The 21,432-nt window shown below is 38.9% G+C and overlaps 2 protein-coding genes across 2 annotated transcripts in view; one reads left to right on the plus strand and one right to left on the minus strand.

The window, feature by feature from the left end:
* LOC118817135 (zinc finger protein 850-like) overlaps positions 1–21,432 on the minus strand; it is a 267,264-nt gene that overhangs the window by 91,923 nt on the left and 153,909 nt on the right.
* LOC118817013 (zinc finger protein 239-like) lies at positions 8,516–17,699 on the plus strand. The gene is made up of 3 exons (XM_036583655.1): positions 8,516–8,609; positions 10,798–10,870; positions 15,946–17,699. Exon 3 carries the CDS (start codon positions 16,028–16,030, stop codon positions 17,060–17,062), a length of 1,035 nt encoding a protein of 344 aa, XP_036439548.1. The 5' UTR covers positions 8,516–8,609; positions 10,798–10,870; positions 15,946–16,027; the 3' UTR covers positions 17,063–17,699.

Consider the following 21,432-nt stretch of genomic DNA (forward strand, 5'->3'; position numbering starts at 1 on the left):
CCCTCGTACAACAGGAACTTGGTTTACCTGCGGTGAGTGCCAGGTGATGCCAACTAGGGTGGAGTGTCTCTGCCATGGGGAGTGGGAGCTGCTTGAACAAAGCAGCATTGTAGAGAGTAGCTGCATATGGCATGACAGGAGCAAAGTGAGCACAAACTAGAAAGCAAAGACAGAGGAAAAAATGAACGAAGCTGACCTCAAATTAACTTCTCATTCTTAGAAATTCATTTGTGGATTCAGACGTGGATTTTAGAATATCCCTTCATTGATGAAATATCACTGCAAACACAGAGATTTTGCACACTGATTTTACTGAATGGCACTCTTGCTAGTTGGTCTTTCTGCATCATTATGGAATCTGTGGTGATGTACCAGACTATGCTTAGATTATTTGTTCTGTTTACTGTTTATACATAATAGAACATAATACCTCATTTGTGTAGCTTTGTCTTTATTCTAGATGCAATGTCTAGCTAACTGTCTTACAATTATAAAGCCATAGTTATGGTAATAAATACAATGAGAAACCCATGTAGTGACAGTGTGACATACAACACTATAATGCTTTACTCTTCTAATTTTTGAATAAATGTTTCAATAACATGGATAAATGCTGTTTTAGTAAAACTTTTTCTTGTAAACTTGATTATGTAACTTTTTGATAGATATATGAAGCAAATAATTTACAATTTTAGCATGTATTTACCAATATGTGGTTATTGACAGTCCAGGTTTTGTTAGCAACAATAGCCAAGCATCTCCCATAGTAAATTTAAAAAGCACACGTTGGATATCAGACGTGTCATGCCTTAATAACTGCATCTGGCATTAAGTGATGCATCATTTTAAACTATTCCTTTAACGGCATGCTATGTTTATCTCAAAATGAGATGCTGCCTGCAGTTCTACAATTACAGACTGTAGTCCATCTGTTTTTCTGCACACTTTGTTAGCCCCCTTTTACCCTGTTCTTCAGTGGTCAGGACCCCCATGGACCCTCACAGAGCAGGTCCAATTTTGGTGGTGGGTCATTCTCAGCACTGCAGTAACAGTGATGTGGTGGTGGTGCGTTAGTGTGTGTTGTGCTGGTACGAGTGGATCAGACACAGCAGTGCTGCTGGAGTTTTTAAACACTGTGTCCACTTACTGTCCACTCTATTAGACACTCCTACCTTGTCAGTCCATCTTGTAGATATAACGAGATGATAGCTCATCTGCTGCTGCACAGTTTGTGTTAGTCATCCTCTAGTCCTTCATCTGTGGTCACAGGATGCTGTTGGCTGGATATATTTGGTTGGTGGATTATTCTGAGTCCAGCAGTAACACTGAGGTGTTTATATTAGTTTAGTTTTATTTGGACTGTAAGGTCTGAAGGGTGTTTTATATCGTAATCATCTGTTTTATTCTTTATTTTAGTTTAGTTTAATCTGAACTGTAAGGTCTGAAGGGTGTTTTCTACTGTAATGATTTGTGTAGCCTTTATTGTAGTTTAGTTTTATCTGGATCGTTAGGTCTGAAGGGTGTTCTATACTGTCAGGACTCCCTTCGGCTCTGAGGTCTCTTTGGACTCCATCTCCCAGAACCCCCTGGGGATCACATGACTCCTGCTTCACTCTTGTGCTCCAATCAGCGCTCATGCTCTCCAGAGTACTGATCATGCACACCTGCATTTCATTGATTACTTTACTATAAAGCCCAGGCTTGTAGAATAGGTTCTCTGTGAGGTATTGCTTCTGTCTCTAGAGCTACTGATCGTTCATTGCCTGTTTGTTATTCTGGTTCTGACATTTTGCTGTTTTTGACTTGCCTTTTGCCTCAACCCTTTTTGGATTGTTTGCCTGTATGTTTGTGTTTCTGTGTTTTTTGCCCTTTTTGGATCTGACCTATGCCTGTTTATTGACTTTGATTTTGGATTTTGTTTTCACCAGTAAAGCCTCGCATTCTACTTTTACCCATGAGCGTCTTCATCATTCTGTCGTGTTACATGTACCGTATTTTTCTGTTTTAGACTTTATTTTAGTTTAGTTTCATCTGGACCGTAAGGTCTGAAGTGTGATCTGTATTATTCTTTTTTTTATTTTAGTTTTATCTCAACTGTAAGACCTGAAGGCTGTTTTATACTGTAATGATCTGTTTTAGTCTTTATTTTACTTTTGGTCTGATGTGAAGTTTGGTGAATTTATAAATGTATGTGTTTGTTCTTTAGGGTGGATCATAGAGGGAAGATCAGGATGAAACCAGGACTGAAGAAATGTAACACACACAACACACTCTTTAATATGCTCTTCTAATCCATGTGTGTGTTTAAAGATGTGTGTGATCTCCCTCTGGATCCAAACACAGTGAACAGATGTCACTCTGTCTGAGAGGAAAAGAAAGGGTTTGTAAGAGACGTTCAGTCATATCCAGATCATCCAAACAGATTTGAGCGCTGGTATCAGGTTCTGAGAGTGGAGAGTCTGACTGGACGCTGTTACTGGGAGGTTCAGTGGAGCGGAGAAGGAGCTGGTATATCAGTATCATACAGAGGAATCAGGAGGAAAAGACGGAGTGGTGACTGTGGGCTTGGAAACAGTCATCATTCCTGGAGTCTGTACTGCTTTAATAACAATTACTCTTTCTATCACAGTAATCACAGAACAGACCTACCAGCCACCCCCTCTAACAGAGTGGGATTGTATCTGGATTGGGGATCCGGCACTCTGTCCTTCTACACCATCTCCCCTGATATACACACACTGACCCACCTACACACATTCACCACCACATTCATTGAGCCGCGCTATGCTGGATTCTATATTTATAACTCCTCAGTGAGTCTGTGTGAGATAGAATAACCTCTACAAAAGACAGAGAGAGAGAGAGAGAGAGCAGGTTGTTAAAATGTGTTTGTTATTTATCAGTTTGATCTCAGACTGTAAATACGAGAGAAATCAAACCTTTCTGTGGTTAAATTATTGAAAACAAAAGACAATAAAAATAAACTGTTGTCTCTAAAATGTGGGTTCAGAAGATTCACTAAACAGAACAGACATACAGACTTGTTCATATATGAGATATATTTCAGTTTTACTGTTACAGAAACGCACACATTTACACACACGAACACTAACCTTGTTAGTTTTTTACTGTATTGACGTTTATTTTCATTTATTCTAGTGGTATGTAGATGTGAAATCACACTAACTGCTGAGATAAATGGTTTCAAACACTGTGTTTAGGAGGCTAAAACTTTTTCACAGTGCTGTATATTCCAAAATATGTTTCTGTATAATTTCCAAATGCAGTAAAATTAATAAAATTCAGGTATTTTGGTGTAGTAGCCCTACGTTTGTGTTGGGGTCGTTACTCTAAAACAGTGCTGATTGACTCATTACTCATTAATGTTTAAGTGCTGCATTACTGTACTTGTTTACTCCCTGTGGAAAGTAATTTGTTACTCTACTCAGTATGCTAGTTCTGTGTTACTGAGATACATTGTTGTGTAAATGCCATTTAAACCTGACATATGCCCACCTCTCAGCACAGACCCCCATCCTAATCAGGAGGATGAGCATGAATTCTTTCCTCTACGCTCTTTAATAAAGCTCCACAAAGTCGACAGCAGAGCTGGAGAAAACCAGCCCAAACAGCTTCACAGAGAAACCCTGAGGACAGAACCTGTTATCTGTATTTAGCCGAGTCTGTTACTGAGAGACTGAGATTCTGCTGTGGAAATGGGCAACATTTCCTCTACTGCTTATGACGATACAGGTCTGTTCATCTCTGCACTGTAAAAGAAAGAAAACATGCTAAATAAATATTCTAAAACATATAATGAAAGCTGTTGTCCCCAGGAGTCATGTAACCGCATAACAAAATCTCTTATTTTAAAATAAAAATCACACTGATGACATCACTTGACTTCCTTTCATCTATTTTCTAAAGCTATATGAATAAAAGCACATGGTAAGTCTAGTGTGTCTTTTATTTAGCAGAAATTTTCTCATTTAGCTTATGATTTTATATGAAGCTTTTAGTTAATGTCACTGGTGTTACTGACTTTATTCTTAGGTAATTGTGAAAAAAAAGAATTCAAATGGATTAAATTACACATTTTAGTGGATGTTCCATGATTGACAACATATGGTTTGATACACTGTAACAGCCATTTTGTTAAATTAATTTTTCATTAAAAATGTCACTGGTGTTACTGTCACTGTTACCTTTCTTATGTGTAACACCAGTGACTCCTGTGCATAGATAAATGTTATCAAAGCTGCTCATTGAGTTAATTTGCATGAAACACCACACAGATTTCATGATTATATCTTTTCTTTATCAATGTTAATCCTTTTTTGGACAGCAATGGCTAAATTAAATGAAGCTGAGAAGCAGCAACTTTACAAACACAGTAGAGATGCTGATCCTGAACACAGAGCAGAATACTTACAGAAAGAAACAGGGCTATGCCAGAGACATTGACAAAAAAGAGGAAGGGAATAAATGATTTAGGTGAAAGTTTGAAGAGAGCTGAACATAAGATATGATACGATCTGTATGTTTTAGTTTTTGTTAGGATCCATGCTGCCACATTTTGTACAAGTTGTAAGGGATGTATTGTTTTCTTAGGCAGTCCAGTAAAAAAAGCATGACAGTGATCAACTGTGCATCAACTTTTATGCAGATAAAACAGAGCTTAAAGTCTAAGATCACACCCAAGTTTCATACTTCAGGTTTCATATATAAAGCTAAAGAACGAAGTTTTAAGTTTTAGTACCAAAAATCAAGAGTCTTGATCATCAGAAGGAATAGAAATGTATAACTGGGTGTCATCAGCAAAGTTTTGAAAATTAATATTTTGTTTCTTAATGACCACATCAAGAGGTAACGTACAAAGAGAAAAGCATAGGCCATAAAACTGAACCTTGAGACAAGAAATGTTACATGTTTGATGAATGATTTCCCATTGAAACCATGAATTGTTTATTACCTAAATCTGATTTAAATCATTCTAAAACTGTACCTGAGAGTTGACCCATTATTCAAAATAGTGTATTAGAATCTTGTGGTCAACAGTATCAAAAGCTGCACTAAGATCCAAAAAGACCAGAATAGAAGGATTTTGTGCATCAGCGCTGAGCCTAAGGTCATTCACAACATGAACCAATGCTGTCTCAGTACTATGGTTAGAAAAATACCTGATTGAAATTCCATATATAACTTGTTCGATATTAGATAAACATTTAATTCTCTGAAAACATTTTTTGCTAAGATTTGACTTTTAAAAAGGACGGTTAGATATTGATCTAACCATAAAATGAAAAATGGGGACCATTGCACTTTACTCTTCTTAATCATAACATTGTAACATAGCATGGCATAAAATAGTAGTGGAGAAGTGCAGTTTAGACAATGTACTTTGTTGGACAAGTGTAGTTGTTTTCTAATAATGTTATTTATTTTTAAACTATTGTTTATGATTTATGTCTTTTACTTAGTGCTTTCATTACGTATCAGTGATAACCTTTGATTTTATGCCAAATGTAACAATTTAGTCTCACTTTCTTAATTAGATTTGGGAGATCTTTAGTCTTATGTATGTCCCTGGTGTTTCTTTGTGTCACTGGTGTTACTGTGTGTTTTTCTGTCATGTTGAATTTCTTCATTACTTGTTTATAACTGTTTTTTCAACTATTTTCCCTGTTATAGCGAATACATGGTTGTGCAAGTGAAAATAAACCGACCTAGCAAACTTTTAGCAGACATAAATAAAATAAATGAAAGAATAATTTCCTGGTTTGTTGCATTATAATTATACTTCGGTTACTCTGACTACATGTGCCGAAGAGATATAAGAGATGGCAAATAATATTTCATAAAAGCCTTTAATATTGTCAAAAGAGTAAGGTAACACCAGTGACCAAAAAAATGGTACAATCTTTAAATAAATGCACAAAAAAGTAAAAAATCATTAAGCTGTCATTCATGTGTATTTGTACAGCTAATAAGTTATGGAATAACATAGTCTAGGTTTAAATGTAAAAAAAAATACATTTTAAGACATCTTGCCAGTCCAAAAGTGGACGTTTCCATAGAATGACCCATTTGTCTTTTCCCTGTCTCTCTGACTGGACAGAAGCAGAATATTTAATGTCTAAATTCCTCAGCAGCAAAAAATCTTGGTTGATCCAGATTTATCATTCGATCAACACATAAGCAGTATCACTAGGACAGCATTTTAACATCTTCTCAATATCGCCAGAATAAGAAATGCCTTATTGCTGCATGATGCAGAAACATTAGTACATGCCTTTATTACTTCAAGGCTAGACTATTGTAACGCACTACTGTCAGGATGCACCAGCAGGAATTTAAGTAAACTTCAACTAGTTCAAAATGCTGCAGCCAGGGTTCTCACTAAAACTAGAAAATTGTATCATATCAGTCCAGTTCTATCATCACTCCATTGGTTGCCTGTTGAATTCCATATTGATTACAAAAGTCTTTTATTGACGTATAAAGCCCTACATGGGCTCGCTCCTGAGTACCTACAAGACCTTATTTCCCATTACGAGCCACCACGATTACTCAGATCACAGAGTGCTGGCTTTTTAATAGTTCCCAGAATTCAGAAGGTTTCATCTGGGGAAGAGCCTTTTCTTATAAAGCCCCCAAACTATGGAAAGATCTTCCAGAAAATGTTCGGGACTCAGACTCAGTCGCAATCTTCAAATCTAGGCTGAAAACTCGCTTGTTTAGTTTAGCTTTTGGTAGTTGATGTTTCCCCTTAGATAAAGGCAGCAGGGAATTATAGTAAACTGAGACGCTGGTGCTGTCGTCCCGCCACTCGCACGCGATCACTCAGGTTTGTGGACGGTGGAGCGGAGGGATGCCAAATTGTTTCAGGGTGCTCCCGTATCTGTGTACCCTTTTGGTTCTCTCCTTTTAGTTAAGCTGTTATAGTCAGATCTGCCGGAGTCGTTAGCCACACTCTGGAAATGTTTTACATATTACTATACATACACCCATACAGAACTAAACTAACTCCATCTCCCTACCTTTTTTCCGAGTAAAAGACTGCCCACCTGTCCGGCCGGACACTGATGGATGATTGTCTGTCGAGCTCTCCTGCTGACCGCTTCAGACCAGTTGCCCACGCCCCAGTCACCGCCATTTGCCCAGCTACCGCCACCTGCCTTGAACTAGCTGCCCACCCTACACTGAAGTGGACTCCTATTACTACTACTACTACTATTAATATTAGTAGTATAATAATTTTGTAGGTAGTTTGACCAGAGGAGGATGGGTCCCCCTTGTGAGCCTTGGTTCCTCCCAAGGTTTCTTCCCCAGCTCTGAGGGAGTTTTTCCTTGCCACTGTCGCCCCTGGCTTGCTCACCTGGAGGATTTACATTTCATGTTAAAACTTTGTCCTTAATGGATTTCTGTGAAGCTGCTTTGTGACAACATCAGTTGTAAAAAGCGCTATACAAATAATTTTGACTTGACTTGACTCTACTTATTTAAAGACACAAGCGAGAAAATCTGCCTCACCAAATAAAGCACTTCAAAAGCAGATCAGACGTAAAGGACCAGACATCACAACTTGGACCATCTGTCAGTCATTCAAATTAAGCAGGTAAAATATTAAATGATGTCATTCTAATGATGTCAGACAATGAATGCAGATTTGATGTCATTATTTGATGGATAATAGTCAGTTTATAAAAAAGTTTTCTTAAGAAATGTCCACCATCACCTTAAATCCAAAACAAAGTGCTCTCAGCCCCACATGACTCAGGAAACTGAGTCAGTTTAATCATGGTGGGCACTGTCCTACCTCAGTCATGTTGGGTGGTTATATCTTAATACTAACATCCCACCCACCACAAGCAGAAGTCTGTCTTTTCAAAGGTTGTGAAAAACACAGCTGTAGCTCAGCTCTTCACCACCATCAGCTCAGATTCACTCAAATCAGAAGCTCGCTGCTGTTAATTTTGTGTCAGTAATATTATGAACATTAAAGTGCTTATTTACTTTATTGTACGGATGTGAAATTTCACATCTTTCCCTTTGATTTTAAACTGCTGTTTTACAAGGTGAACTATTAGTATTTTTGTCTTTTTTTAAACTCTAAATTATATGTATTGAAGAAAATGATCTTTGATTGTTTAAATGTTTGTTTTAATACATTAAAAAATATATAATTAAATATAGTTAAACTATAAGTTAACTATATAAAATTTTCGTAATTTTTTATTCTAATTATTTTATTGATAATTTGATTGTTTATTGTTTGGTTAATAATCTCCATATTTTGCCATTTTATTTTTTTTGCTTATTTAGTAGTAAACTGTAAGACATTAAACACCATGTATCAGATGTTAATTTAACATTTAGAAAGTATATAATCTGATATAAAAACATAAGTAAATAGGGTGTGACATTGAATTATTAATATGCATATTCATTAATATTAACCAAAACGTATTGAGCGCTAGAAACTTTTATTTTGAAAAACACCCTCCCGGTTGTGGTCGGACTCCGCTCGCTACTGTTGCTGTCTTTACACAGCGTGTTGTGTTTGGGGGAGACTCTGAAACGGAGATTCAGTCTGAGATTAAAGAGCTGTAAGTGCTGCTTTAAGCTGGTTTCAGTCCTTATATGTCGGTGTAACTGACTGATGAGGGTCTTTAAATGTCTGTTAGAGCCTCATTGATGGAAACGCTGCTCATCCTGCAGTGATTTAGAGGAGGAGCTGCTGTGACCGGGTTTTAGGGAACTTATGTGTGTCTTCACGCTGTGTTTATTAATGTCTACCGTCTGAAATATTCAGATAGTTAATGTAAATATCTTAATTTGTGTGTTTGGGTGTCTCAGATGGTGGTTTGTAAATGGGCTGCATGTCTGAGGAGCCGCAGATGTGGCTTTTCCCTTTCTGTGTATAATATGGAGATGTTTTTATAAGAATACACAAAGCTTCAAGTGGGTTTATACACTGGCTGCAGCAGTTGATCATGTGATTGAGTGATTATTCTTTTTTGTATTTATTTGTCAGATATGGATTATAATGTCACTGCTTAGTATAATCTTAAAATTGGTGTTTATACTGTAGCAAATGACTCAGCCAGACTAGTAATGTGTTCTGGATGTAATGCGGTTGAATCTGATTCTCTACATTACAGATTCATGGTGTTTTATAATGACATGAATTATATACATTGACTTTGAGATGTTCTTTCAGTAAATTGTAAATTATATGAAATTCTCTGTATTTTGTGACCTTTTATTAATGAGGTGAACTTAAACATAAAAAGATTTTACACTAATGTTAGCTGTTTATACTGAGCCGATGTCAGAGAAATTACATTGATAGTGGTTTATTTTCTGTAGTATCAGCCTTTTAAAGACATGAGTACAAAAATCTCTGGTAAATGTTATTCAGACAGCTGCTTTATGTTAGCCGGATAAAAGTTTGGGATAATAGCCACTGTTAGTAATGGATTCTAGCTAGTGTAGCTAAATATAAACAAAGTCTGTCATGTTCATCATCAAACATCAAATAGTCCATTATATGTACAAATGTGAAGAAAAAATAGTAGTTATTTCTGGAACAATATAAAGGGGTGTTTTATGTAGGAATGTCTTTTAGTGGTCAGAGAATTCTTGTCTAGACCAGACCTCTCACAATTATTACATCATCTCCTGACTGTGATTACTTATGCTGACTTTATCAAACTGACCAAGATCAGTTTGTACAGTCATTAAATTTAACATTAGTAACTCTCTGTAATTCTTTACTAGGCATGTAAAGATACACAACATGTAAAATTTGATTCATTGTGATACGGAGATGTCTAAGTATGATTCGTCAATAAGCAGAAATAAGTAGTGCCTTAATATGTGCCTCATGGTCATATGTTAATGTCAGTATGTTAGTGTCTTTCATTTATTAAATCCAGTGTATCACACTTTAGTTTTGCTTCACCTTTTCTTGTAGATTCATTATGAAATATGAGAGCTGTGTAAGTTTTCCTTTTGTATCAAGCAAAAACAAATGTCGCAAGATGTGTTTGATTTAATTTGCTGTACTTGACACTGCACATCCTGTGGCCTGTCTATTGTGTATGTGCCACTTGTGATGATGATGCTGAAATGATGTCATGTACCCCTATTTTGTGCTAAATGACAAGCTAGGGCACCACTGGTCAACACATCAAACACCACATACACCACACCGTCTGTAAAAAAGCTGTAGATGTAAAGAGGATGACTTATACAATAGGATAATGATCCTAAACACACCATAAAATCTACAGTGGACTACCTCAAGAGGCACTAGCTGAAGGTTTTGCAATGACCTAAACATCATCCACAATCTGGGGGTGGACCTCAAAAGAGCAGTTTATGCTAGATTGCCAAGTAATCTCACAGAACTAAGAGGCTTTAATAAGCAGGAATGTGTAAAAATCCCCCAAATAAGAATCAAAAGACTCTTAGATTTTACAAAAAGCATTTACAAGCTATGATACTTGCCAAAGGAGGTGCTACTAAGTTCTGACCATGCAGGGTGGCTAAACATTTGCTTTAGGCACTTAGCCTTTTTTTGTTACTTTGAAGCTGTAATTTATGGAGACAAAAATGTAATATTACCTAAAATATTAAAGAATTGTCATGTTTTAACTTTGGCTTTTGGAAATCAGATCATCTTTTACTCACTTAGCTTTTCACAGTAACAGAAATCTTGACCAGGGGCACCCAAACTTTTGCATGCTGCTGTATATGGACTTACAAGTGATTTATGATTGTTTTCCACAGACTCAGATTCAGAGAGTTTTCCAGATACAGAAACTGATTTTCAGCAGAGAATTAGGCATCACTTTAATAAAGGGTAAGTTCCTAAAACTGTTGATGTATCTAGCCAAGTTTGTAAGTATTTGGACAATGACAAGGTTTGTAATTTTGCCTCTGTACACCCATCACAATGGATTTGAAATGAAGCAGTCATGATTTGATTGAAGTTTAGACTTTTATCTTTAATTCAAGTACTTTAACAAAATTATTGCTTTAACCTTTAAAAAATAGAGCCATTACAGAATTACAGCCATTTTTACATAGTTCCTTCATTTTCACAGACTCAAAATGTGATTGGACAAACTAACATTATAAAAACAATTATTTTTTGTTTATTTTTATGCAAATCATTTTTCAACTGAGGAATGAAAATGGAGGGACTGTGTAATATTTTTTCAGTATTTTTGCAAAACTCCTTGAATTTAAGCTGGAAGTCTGAACTTCAGTCACATCTTGACTGCTCCATTTCAGTCTCATTGTGGTGGTGTACAGAGACAAAATTACAAAAAAATCATTGTCTAAATACTTGTGCATCTGCTTTGATGTTCTTCCTCTGTAGCACCTGAGTTTGTTGTTGTCTTTCTGTCTCTGTCCTGTTTATGCCTCTGCCTCACTGTCACTTTCTCCCAGAGTTCCACTTTAACTGCTGAAAATGTAATGAAATCCTCAGTTATAGTTTTTTCCTTCTGAGCTCAGTTGTTTATGGAACAACTCCATAATTGCAGTCAACAATAAACCCTTCATATCTTCAGCTTTAGCATCCAGCCTGGGACAGTTATCACTAACGGCTTGTTCATAACCTTCAACATCATCAAAAATGCATCTTTCCAGATCACTGTTACTTTTAGTATATATAAAATTAGGTACTTTCACAATCCCACTCCTTTCCTCTGCTCAGAACTACACAGTTTTAAACCTCAGAAAGTATTATCACAAATATATAAACTTATAGTGTCTAAACACAGCATAAGATCATTTCCAGTTGAAAAATGGACTGCAGATATAGAACAATCATCTGAGCTGAACTGGCAAAACATATGCAGTGACACGTTGACACATTGACAGTTACTGTCACACCTTCTGGTTTTGTCCTCATATCCATCCTTTCTTGTTGGAGGTCATGGGGAAGTTGGCATCCCCATCTGTCTCACTGTAGCAATACTTAAAGGGGAATTGCCCCAATTTTTTTTTTTTATTTCTGCATTATTGAACGGTTAAGATGTAAACAGAGTCATTCAGTTTGGTTTGTTGTGAAATGCTCTGTTCTAGAGAAATTTAGAGTCAGAATTGCTGACATTGGCAATGATAGGAACCAGATGTCTGAAGAGTGTAATTTCTCTGAAACAACAGTGTCCAGTCTGATTTACAAAGTGCCACTGTGGCTCCTGGTTTTCATTCTAATCCTGCAGGTGTATCTGACTTCTTTAATTATGTGGTCTGGGTCTTTAAACAACTGATGATGTGAGCTCCTGCATTGTTAGGATGAAAACACAGCCACATCAGCGCTTTGTAGAAGTTAATTACAAGGAATGGTTATATCTTCACAATTAGTCTGTCACTGATGTATGTTACGCTTCCCAAACAGAGCAGGCATTCTTAATGAGTCTGCCAAATCTCTTCCTGTCAGCAGACCATTCCATAAAAGATGGCTGATGCCACAAAAGGTGTCGAAGAAGGTCCTCAAGAGTTCCCCCTGCACTCCAAACGATCTCAGTCTCCTGAGCAGGTAGAGTCTGCTCTGGCCTTTCCTATAAAGTGCACTAGTGTTTTCTGACCAGTCCAGTCTATTGTTGAGGTGAAAATCCAGATACTTATAAGGGTCCTCTCTCTTAATATCTATTCCCTGGATGTTCACTGGTGGAGGGAGGTGACTGTATCTGCGAAAATCAACCACCATCTCTTTGGTCTTCCTGCGTTGATCAGGAGGTGGTTCCTCAGACACCACTCCACAGAGTCCTGGGTCAGTTCTCTGTACTCTCTGTCCTCCTCATCTGTAATGAGTCCGATGATTGCTGAGTCATCAAAGAACTGTAGATGGCCGTTTGGTGAGCTATTCATGAAGTCTGCAGTGTACAGGGTGAAGAGGAACAGGGCCAGAACCATTCCCTGCGGGGCCCCTGTGCTACTGACCACCATGTCAGACACACAGTCCCATGCCGTCACATAATGGTAAGGCAGTCCAGAATCCATTTTGATAATCCACTTTGATAACCAATTTGGTGATCCACTTCTGTGTTCTCCAGCTTGTCCCTCAGGAGCCTAGGATGTAAGGTGTTAAAACCAATGAACATGATTCTCACAGTGCTCCCAGGCTTCTCCAGGTGAGGAAGAGCTCTGTGTAGGAAGCAGATGACTCACTCCAATGCCAAGTTGATAGGCAAACTGAAGTGGGTCCATAGATGAGCTAACCAGAGGGCGGAGATACACAAGGACCAGCCTCTCTAGCGTCTTCATCGGGTGCGACGCCAGTGTTGCTGGTCTGTAGCTGCTGAGATCCTTCAGTTGCTGCGTCTTTGGCACTGGCACCACACAAAATGTTTTCCACAGTTGTGGAACCCTCTTGAGCTTCAGGCTTATGTTGAACCTGTGTTCAACTATTGCACACAGCTGATCTGTGCAGGACTTTAGGAGCCTGGAGCTGATGCCAGATGCCATAACAGATTGAGATCATTCACCCACTTTTGATCCGCAGCTTTCCTCAGTTTGATCTTTCTGAGCTTCTTTCTCACCTTGGCTGTTGTAAGGCGAAGATTGGAGCAGGGGGGCTGGGTGCTGGATCATTGATGCTCATGCAGTTCTCAACAGTTTGAACCTGTGTTCAACTATTGCACACAGCTGATCTGTGCAGGACTTTAGGAGCCTGGAGCTGATGCCAGATGCCAAAACAGGTTGAGATCATCATTTTTGTCCGCAGCTTTCCTCACTTTGATCTTTCTGAGCTTCTTTCTCACCTGGGCTGTTGTAAGTCACAGATTGGAGCAGGGGGGCTGGGTGCTGGAGTGTGCGGGTAGGGGGGTTGAGCTGACAGCAGGGAAAACAATGGGGGTGGCTGTCAGGTGAGAGTTGTGAAGAGTGGGGTAAATGTAGAAGAAGGGGCAGGGCAGTACACTGGGTGTCTATAAGAGGGGGTTGCAGCAGGAGTAACTGTGTGGGGGGGTAAATGGTCAAATCTACTGAAAAACACATTGAGATTGTTCGCCAACTTTTGGTCCCCTACAACCTGGGGTCGCCATCATTGATGCTCATGCAGTACTCCACAATTTGGAGATGGACTGAGATGAGCCCCGTCTCCCTCACTCACACTGAGCTGCACAACTGTCCAACTTTAATACTGCACACTGACCTCAGACTGAACACACTGCAGGCAGGGCATTCTGCTTAGCATTTCAGATCATTTTGAACTTAAGTTGCTGCGTCTTTGGCACTGGTACTGCACAAAATGTTTTCCACAGTTGTGGGATCCTCCTGAGCTACAGGCTCATTTTGAACCTGTGTTCAAATATTCCACACAACTGATCTGTGCAGGACTTTAGGAGCCTGGAGCTGATGCCATCGGGACCAGCAGCTTTCCTCACTTTGATCTTTCTGAGCTTCTTTCTCATCTGGGCTGTTGTAAACTGCAGTTTGGGGCAGGGGGGCTGGGTGCTGGACTGTGCGGGGTGAGCTGATAGCAGGGAAACCAGTGGGGCTGGCTGTGAGCTGAGAGTTGTGAAGAGTAGGGTGAATGTAGGAGAGGGGGCAGGGCAGTACACTGGGTGTCCATAAGAGGGGGTTGCAGCAGGGGTATCTGTGTAGGGAGAGGTGAGTGATCAAATCTACTGAAAAACAGATTGAGATTGTTCACCAACTTTTGGTCCCCTACAACCTGGGGACTGGGTTTCTTGTGCCCAGAGATTGTTTTAAGGCTTTTCCAGATCCCTCTGATGATCTGATCTTCCTTGGTGTTGGCATAAAACATATCCAGTATTTTATTGTCTGGTGTGACAGGTTACATACTATGTGAAGTTCATCAGAGTGGAGGATGGAGAAGCATGGTTAAAGTCCCCAGAGATCAGAATGAGGGCCTGTGGGTGCTTTGTCTGCAGCCTGCTTACAATTGTGCAGGGCGCTATAGTACAAAAAAAAGTACAAACCAATAGTACAAAGAAAAGATTGCCAATGTTTTTACTGATTAACGTTGACCAACTGTACTTTGAAAATATAAATTACAATACTTTTTTGTGTCCCAGCTTTTTTTTGAGTGTGTTGCATGAATCAAATCCAACATTTGTTTCTGATTACAAAACATAATCCAGTTGGTCAGCTAAAGCATTAAAAATAATTTCTTTGTACTTTTTTGAATATCAGGTTGTTTGTATATCAGGTTGAAAAAACTGAAATTGTGGTGTTTGCAAAAGTTCGGGCACCCTCTCAGTCAATGTTGATTGTAGCCAAAGTGTTCAGTTTTTGTTTTATTAGACAACAGCACTTGATTCCAAAATGGTTCTGGGTTATCTAAGAGTTGTTTGACATCACCATCTGATAATCTTTCAATGTAGGTGATATTTATGCAACAACACTGCACAGTAGGCCAGTGCATCACTGTTGCCATGCCAGCCAAGTGTTCAGATAAATTTTATATTTTTGTACTGTTTTGTAAGAGTCAGTAACCCATAATTTCAAATGGCTGTGAAGTGTAAACTCCCTAAGAGATTTGAAGGACCACAGTTTATTATTCTCTGAAATTGTCTATACATGACTTGGATTAAGTCCTAATAAGAAAATAAGCTCTGAGATTTTAGCAAAAAATAAACATATAGCAAAACTTTTATCTCAGCTAATGACCTTGTAAAGCAGAGAATCCAGTATATATCTGCATAGTGACATGACACATGGCATGGTGACATGACTTCAGTAGTCTTTGTATATTTAAGGAGTTTGAGTAATTCAATTATTGGCTTTTCCTCATCAGATTGAAGATTATTCTTTCTTTACACTTTCTGCCAGTAGATATAACTCTTGATTTGGATTAGACTAGTTTTGTTGCATTGCAAATTGAGTTTATTATTCTCTTTTTTTTTCAGAAATGAACGATGTTCTGTTTTAAGTCTTCTCCTTATCTTTCCTATGCAGCTTAAATGTGCCTCCTTAGACACCACAGGACATTCCACAAAGAGGAAAGTTAAGCTGCTGAAACAGGTGATTATATAAGAATATGGCATCCAGAAGATGTTCTGGTACTTTGCACGCATCATCTGGTACCCTCCACATGAATGCATCTCACAGACAAACACAGAAACACAGCAAAGAGAGAAATCACTACTGCTTGGAATGTGGAAAGAGTTTTACTGCACCAAGTAATCTTAAAACACACCAGCGCATCCACACAGGAGAGAAGCCGTATCACTGCTCAGAGTGTGGGAAGAGTTTTACTCAAAAGAATAATCTCCAAAACCACCAGCGCATCCACACAGGAGAGAAACCATATTACTGCTCAGAATGTGGAAAGAGTTTTATTACACAGAAAGCTCTCAAAGCACACCAACGCATTCACACAGGAGAGAAACCGTTTCACTGCTCAGAGTGTGAACAGAGTTTTACTGTACAGCATAAACTCAAAACACACCAGCACATTCACACAGGAACAAAACCGTATCATTGCTCAGAGTGTGGGAAGAGCTTTACTCGAAAGAGTAATCTCCAAACACACCAGCGCATCCACACAGGAGAGAAACCGTATCACTGCTCAGTGTGTTGGAAGAGTTTTATTACACAGAGCAATTTCAAAATACACCAGCGCATCCACACAGGAGAGAAACCGTATCACTGCTCAGAGTGTGGGAAGAGTTTTACTGAACAGAGTAAACTCAAAATACACCAGCGCATTCACACAGGAGAGAAACCGTATCACTGCTCAGAGTGTGGGAAGAGTTTTACTGAACAGCATAATCTCCAAAACCACCAGCGCATCCACACAGGAGAGAAACCGTATCACTGCTCAGAGTGTGGGAAGAGTTTTACTCAAAAGAGTAAACTCCAACAGCACCAGCATGTTCACACAGGAGTGAAGCCATATCACTGCTCAGTGTGTGGACAGAGTTTTACTACTCTGAGTCATCTCAGAACACACCAGCGTATTCACACAGGAGAGAAACCATATCACTGCTTAGAGTGTGGACAGAATTTCATGTTTTCAAAGACTGTAAAGACACATAAGTGCACTAAAAGCTGTGGTGGAAACCAGGAGTAGTAAGTGTAACCTTAACACATTTGTGGAGTAAAAGTCTGCAGGAAACTGTAATTCTAGGTCAGATTTTTAGAAGAAAACCACTTCTTGTTGCTTTACATTTTTTGTATACCATAGCCACTAAATGAAATGTAATTTTCTGTTCTGAACAACAAGTCAAGCTCATACACACAATGACTTGTGGTACTTCAGATTCTGCCAAAATAAGTTTTATTTGTATTATATGTATATAAAAATCAAAAGGCTTCGCATGCAGTAATATAAGACTCTTTATTTGCTAATTTAGCAGATCTAAGCTAGTACAATGTTTCTGATGTAATGGTGGATATTTTGACAAACATTTGACAGTGTGTTTGGCTCTTCATCCTTCTCTCTCTCTCTCCCACTCTCTTTCTCTCACTTTCTCTCTCTCTCTGCCCGCTGATTCATTCTTTTGTTTAATTAATCACCTTTCCATGTGAGGATATTTTGTGTTTTTGTGAACATGTTGGACCTGTTGAGATTATTGTTCTGTATTATTGTTCTTGTTCTCTATTATTTTTATATTCTTGTAAACTTGAAAAATCCTATGAAATTTCATAATCTATTCATCTTTTAAAAACTGCTGTTTAGTAAATAATTGGTCCATTTTACTGTCACATTCCAAGCACAAGTTTGTTTTTTAAACCACCACGGTCTATGCACCCGATCTAGGTGATGGAGAGTCTCCGTACAGGCTGTCAGAGGATTAAAGGCATCGACTTTTATGACTCTTCATAGGAGGGCATTTTTCAAATCTTCACTCCATAAACATTCCAGACAGTTGTGAAGCCCCCAAAGAAATCCACATCTCTTCCCTTTTGTGTGAAGTAAGCCATGATATGATTCAAACCTCAAACATTTAATAGCTACCTTCTTAAATTATTATTAATTCAGAAGTACACCTAAAGGCAAGAACTCGTTATGACCATCCCCATGCTACACTCTGAATCAGAGAAATGGATTTTTATAAAAGACACTGCTTCTGTCATGTGTCCACAGTGCCATGCGGTAGCTGAATCATTGAGTCATTTTTGGTTAAATATCAATTATTGAAAGGGTTTTCTGTGAGTTGTCATGATTATGTTGATCCCAATTAGAAACTGTCAAAAGCCTAACTAAGATTTAGTTACCCAGACAAAAAATGTACACTGCATTGATTATGGCCAAATGTGGCACTGCATCCAGTCTGGATCCGCAAAGCAGAGCTGGCCTGGTGCCTTTTTGCACAATGGCCCAATAATGGAACTGCTCTAGCCAAATGTGGATTGGGCCCTGTTCAGAAGAGGTTCAAGTTCAAGTTGATACTAGCAGCTGTCTCTGGAACAGGTCTGGCCCTGACTTATTACATTTGCACCAGATCCATTTCAGAGTCAGTAACAGTTCCATGTGTCACATAATTATTCACAAATCATTAAATTGTGAATGTTTTCAGCAAAGTGAATTAAAAAAGGAAAACAAAAAAACACATACCTCATAAAGATATATTGAACATCATTGTTTTCAACACAGAATTTTTCAAAAGTTAGTTCAAACTGTACAAAATACTACACTATAAAATAATTCCAGCCAATTTTGTTAAGTGTTAATCATCCTTCCAGCTCTAAAGCCAGGAAATCCATCTCCCAGAATCCTCAGGGAGATCACGTGACTGATGACACTCCACAGCACTAAAGTCATTGCTTGAAGTCACCTGAAAATCTCTTCCATCTGTATCTCTTGTCCTGCAATCTATCAGAGTTAGTATAAAACCCTGGCTTTTAGCTTAGACACTTTGCGAGGTATTGTTTCTACTTTTAAGAGATACTGAGCATTGTATTTAATTGCCCTTTGTCTGTTATGATCTTGCCTTGGACTCTGACTTTGCTTTTTGTCCTTTGGATCTGGTTGCCTGATTGGATGTTTGTCTTGCTTTGTTTTTTGGCCTTTCTGTATTCAACCTTTGCCTGGGCCACAACATTGAGTCTTGTCGACCCCTTTATAACAAAGTCTCATTTTTCACTTTTTACTATGAGCATCTGACTGGGTCAGTACCTCACCTACAATGCAGACAGCAGACATTGAGGCTTTCCAAAAGGCTATTGCCAATCAAGGTAACTTGCTTGGACAGCATCAACAGGCATTTGCGGATGTTACTCCATCTTTTGAGTTGCTTACACAGCAGCAGGCTGAAAAGCAGTCTCTACTATTCCATTTGGTTGCTAATGTTAAAGAACTAACAGCCCAACTGAAAGCCCTAAGTACATCTAATGAGAGTGAGTACACTGCTACTGCTAATATTCCCACACTGTTTTTAGTGCTCTATATAGTGAACAGAGTTTCTTTTTAGTCTTAGACTCAGAGTTTTCTGTAATTTTAGGGCTCCTAAACTACATAACTACATAATCCACATATCTCATTAGAACAGTCATGGGCTGGAGGTTAGGGAACCAGCCCTGTGACTGGAAGGTCACTGGTTTGATCCCCTGAGCCAACAATACATGACTGAAGTGCCCTTGAGCAACCCCTAACTGCTCGCTGGGCACTGCCGATAGGGCTGCCCACTGCTCCGGGCAAGTGTGCTTGCTGCCCCCTTGTGTGTGTGCATTCACTTAATCTCTTGGGCTACCTGTAAAACAACCACATGGTCTGAGTGTTGCCATCTTAATTGCATTACTTACCCTGCTATTGCTGTTTGATCGACTTCAGTTGAGAGCCCTCATACTGACATTGTCTGTAAAATACCTGATGAGCACTCTGATTTCCAGGACAGTTTTAGTAAAGTTAACACCACAAAACTACCTCCTCACTGTCCCTTTGATTGCACGATAGACCTTCTTGAGAATGCCACCTTACCTAAATCAAGCAAGCAAGCAAAGTTTATTTATATAGCGCTTTTTACAATAGCTGCTGTTACAAAGCAGCTTTACAAGGAAATCAGCATTACAGAAAGAAATCCGGGTCCAAGCCCCCATGAGCTTTGCCAGTGGTGACAGTGGCAAGGAAAAACTCCCTAGAGAGAAACAGGAAGAAACCTTGAGAGGAACCAAGACTCAGAAGGGGAACCCATCCTCCTCTGGTCGACACCGGATAGTAAATATTGTTAGTATAAAGTATTATAGTACAAAAAACGGGGAAAACAGGTGGAGCAAATGATTAATTTGATTAGTTCATGCAGCAGCATCAGTGGGGTCAGGTTGTGAGGGTGAGGTTTGATTGATAGTTTAAATGATTGTGTAAGGACAGATCAGAGTCTATCATGACACCAAGGTTTTTACAGATGAGCTTGATGCAACTGAGAAATTCAGTTTGTGTTAAATTAGACAGTGTGTTTCTAGACGCTTTTGGACCAAGTAGCAGAACCTCTGTTTTATCCGAGTTAAGTAGGAGAAAGTTACTCGACACCCAGTCTTTTATGTCTTTTATACAGTCCTCCCCAGAAAAGAAAGAAAGGAAAAAACACACAGAGAGTCAGTTCTGTAATGGGTGATTGATTAATTTAATTAGTTTAAATGATTGATTAGTTCAAATGATTAATTTGATTTGTTTAGTTTATTCAACAGCGGCATCAGTGGGGTCGGGATTGTGAGGGTGAGGTTTGCACGGCGTAGTACAGCACGAAGCTTGATGGTGGTCAAGCCGGTCCAGAGGGCTGGCGAGCAGTGGCACCCGATCAAGGCAGAGAGGCAGCAGCATCAGACGCACAGGATGGGCAGCTGTTCAACTCAGCAAAGGAAAGAAAGAAAGGAAAAACACACCGAGAGTCAGTTCTGTAATGGCTGACTGATCACAGATTACAGTGTTAGCAGAGCAGTAGAGACTCTGGCAGGTATAGAACTGACGGGGAAAACTAATTACCAAAGGCTTGACTATACAAGTAAGTTTTTAGCCTAGACTTAAAGACTGAGGCTGTGTCTGAGTCCCGAACATTAACAGGAAGATTATTCCAAAGCTGGGGGGCTTTGTATGAGAAAGCTCTCCCTCCTGACGTAACTTTATTCATTCTAGGTACTAATAGTAAGCCAGTACCTTGTGATCTAAGTAGGTGTGATGGTTCATAGTGAGAGAGAAGCTCACTCAGGTACTGAGGGGCGAGTCCGTTTAGAGCTTTGTAAGTCAGTAAGAGAATTTTATAATCAATGCAAAACTTAACTGGTAACCAGTGTAAGGTTGATAAAACTGGGCTGATATGGTCAAACTTTCGGGTTCTAGTAAGAACTCTGGCTGCAGAATTCTGGACTAGCTGAAGCTTGTTAAGGCTTTTGCTGGGACATCCAGACAGCAGGGCATTACAGTAATCAATGCATGAGAGAGTTAGATAAATGCATGAACTAACTTTTCTGCATCCTGTAGAGATAGTACATTTCTCAATTTAG

Source organism: Colossoma macropomum, unplaced genomic scaffold (genome assembly GCF_904425465.1).
Source record: "Colossoma macropomum unplaced genomic scaffold, Colossoma_macropomum, whole genome shotgun sequence".
In the NCBI taxonomy this organism is placed as follows: domain Eukaryota; kingdom Metazoa; phylum Chordata; class Actinopteri; order Characiformes; family Serrasalmidae; genus Colossoma; species Colossoma macropomum.

Coding starts and splice junctions, on each gene's coding strand:
- LOC118817013 (XM_036583655.1), top strand. CDS start 16,028: ATGGCATCCAGAAGATGTTCTGGTACTTTGCACGCATCATCTGGTACC.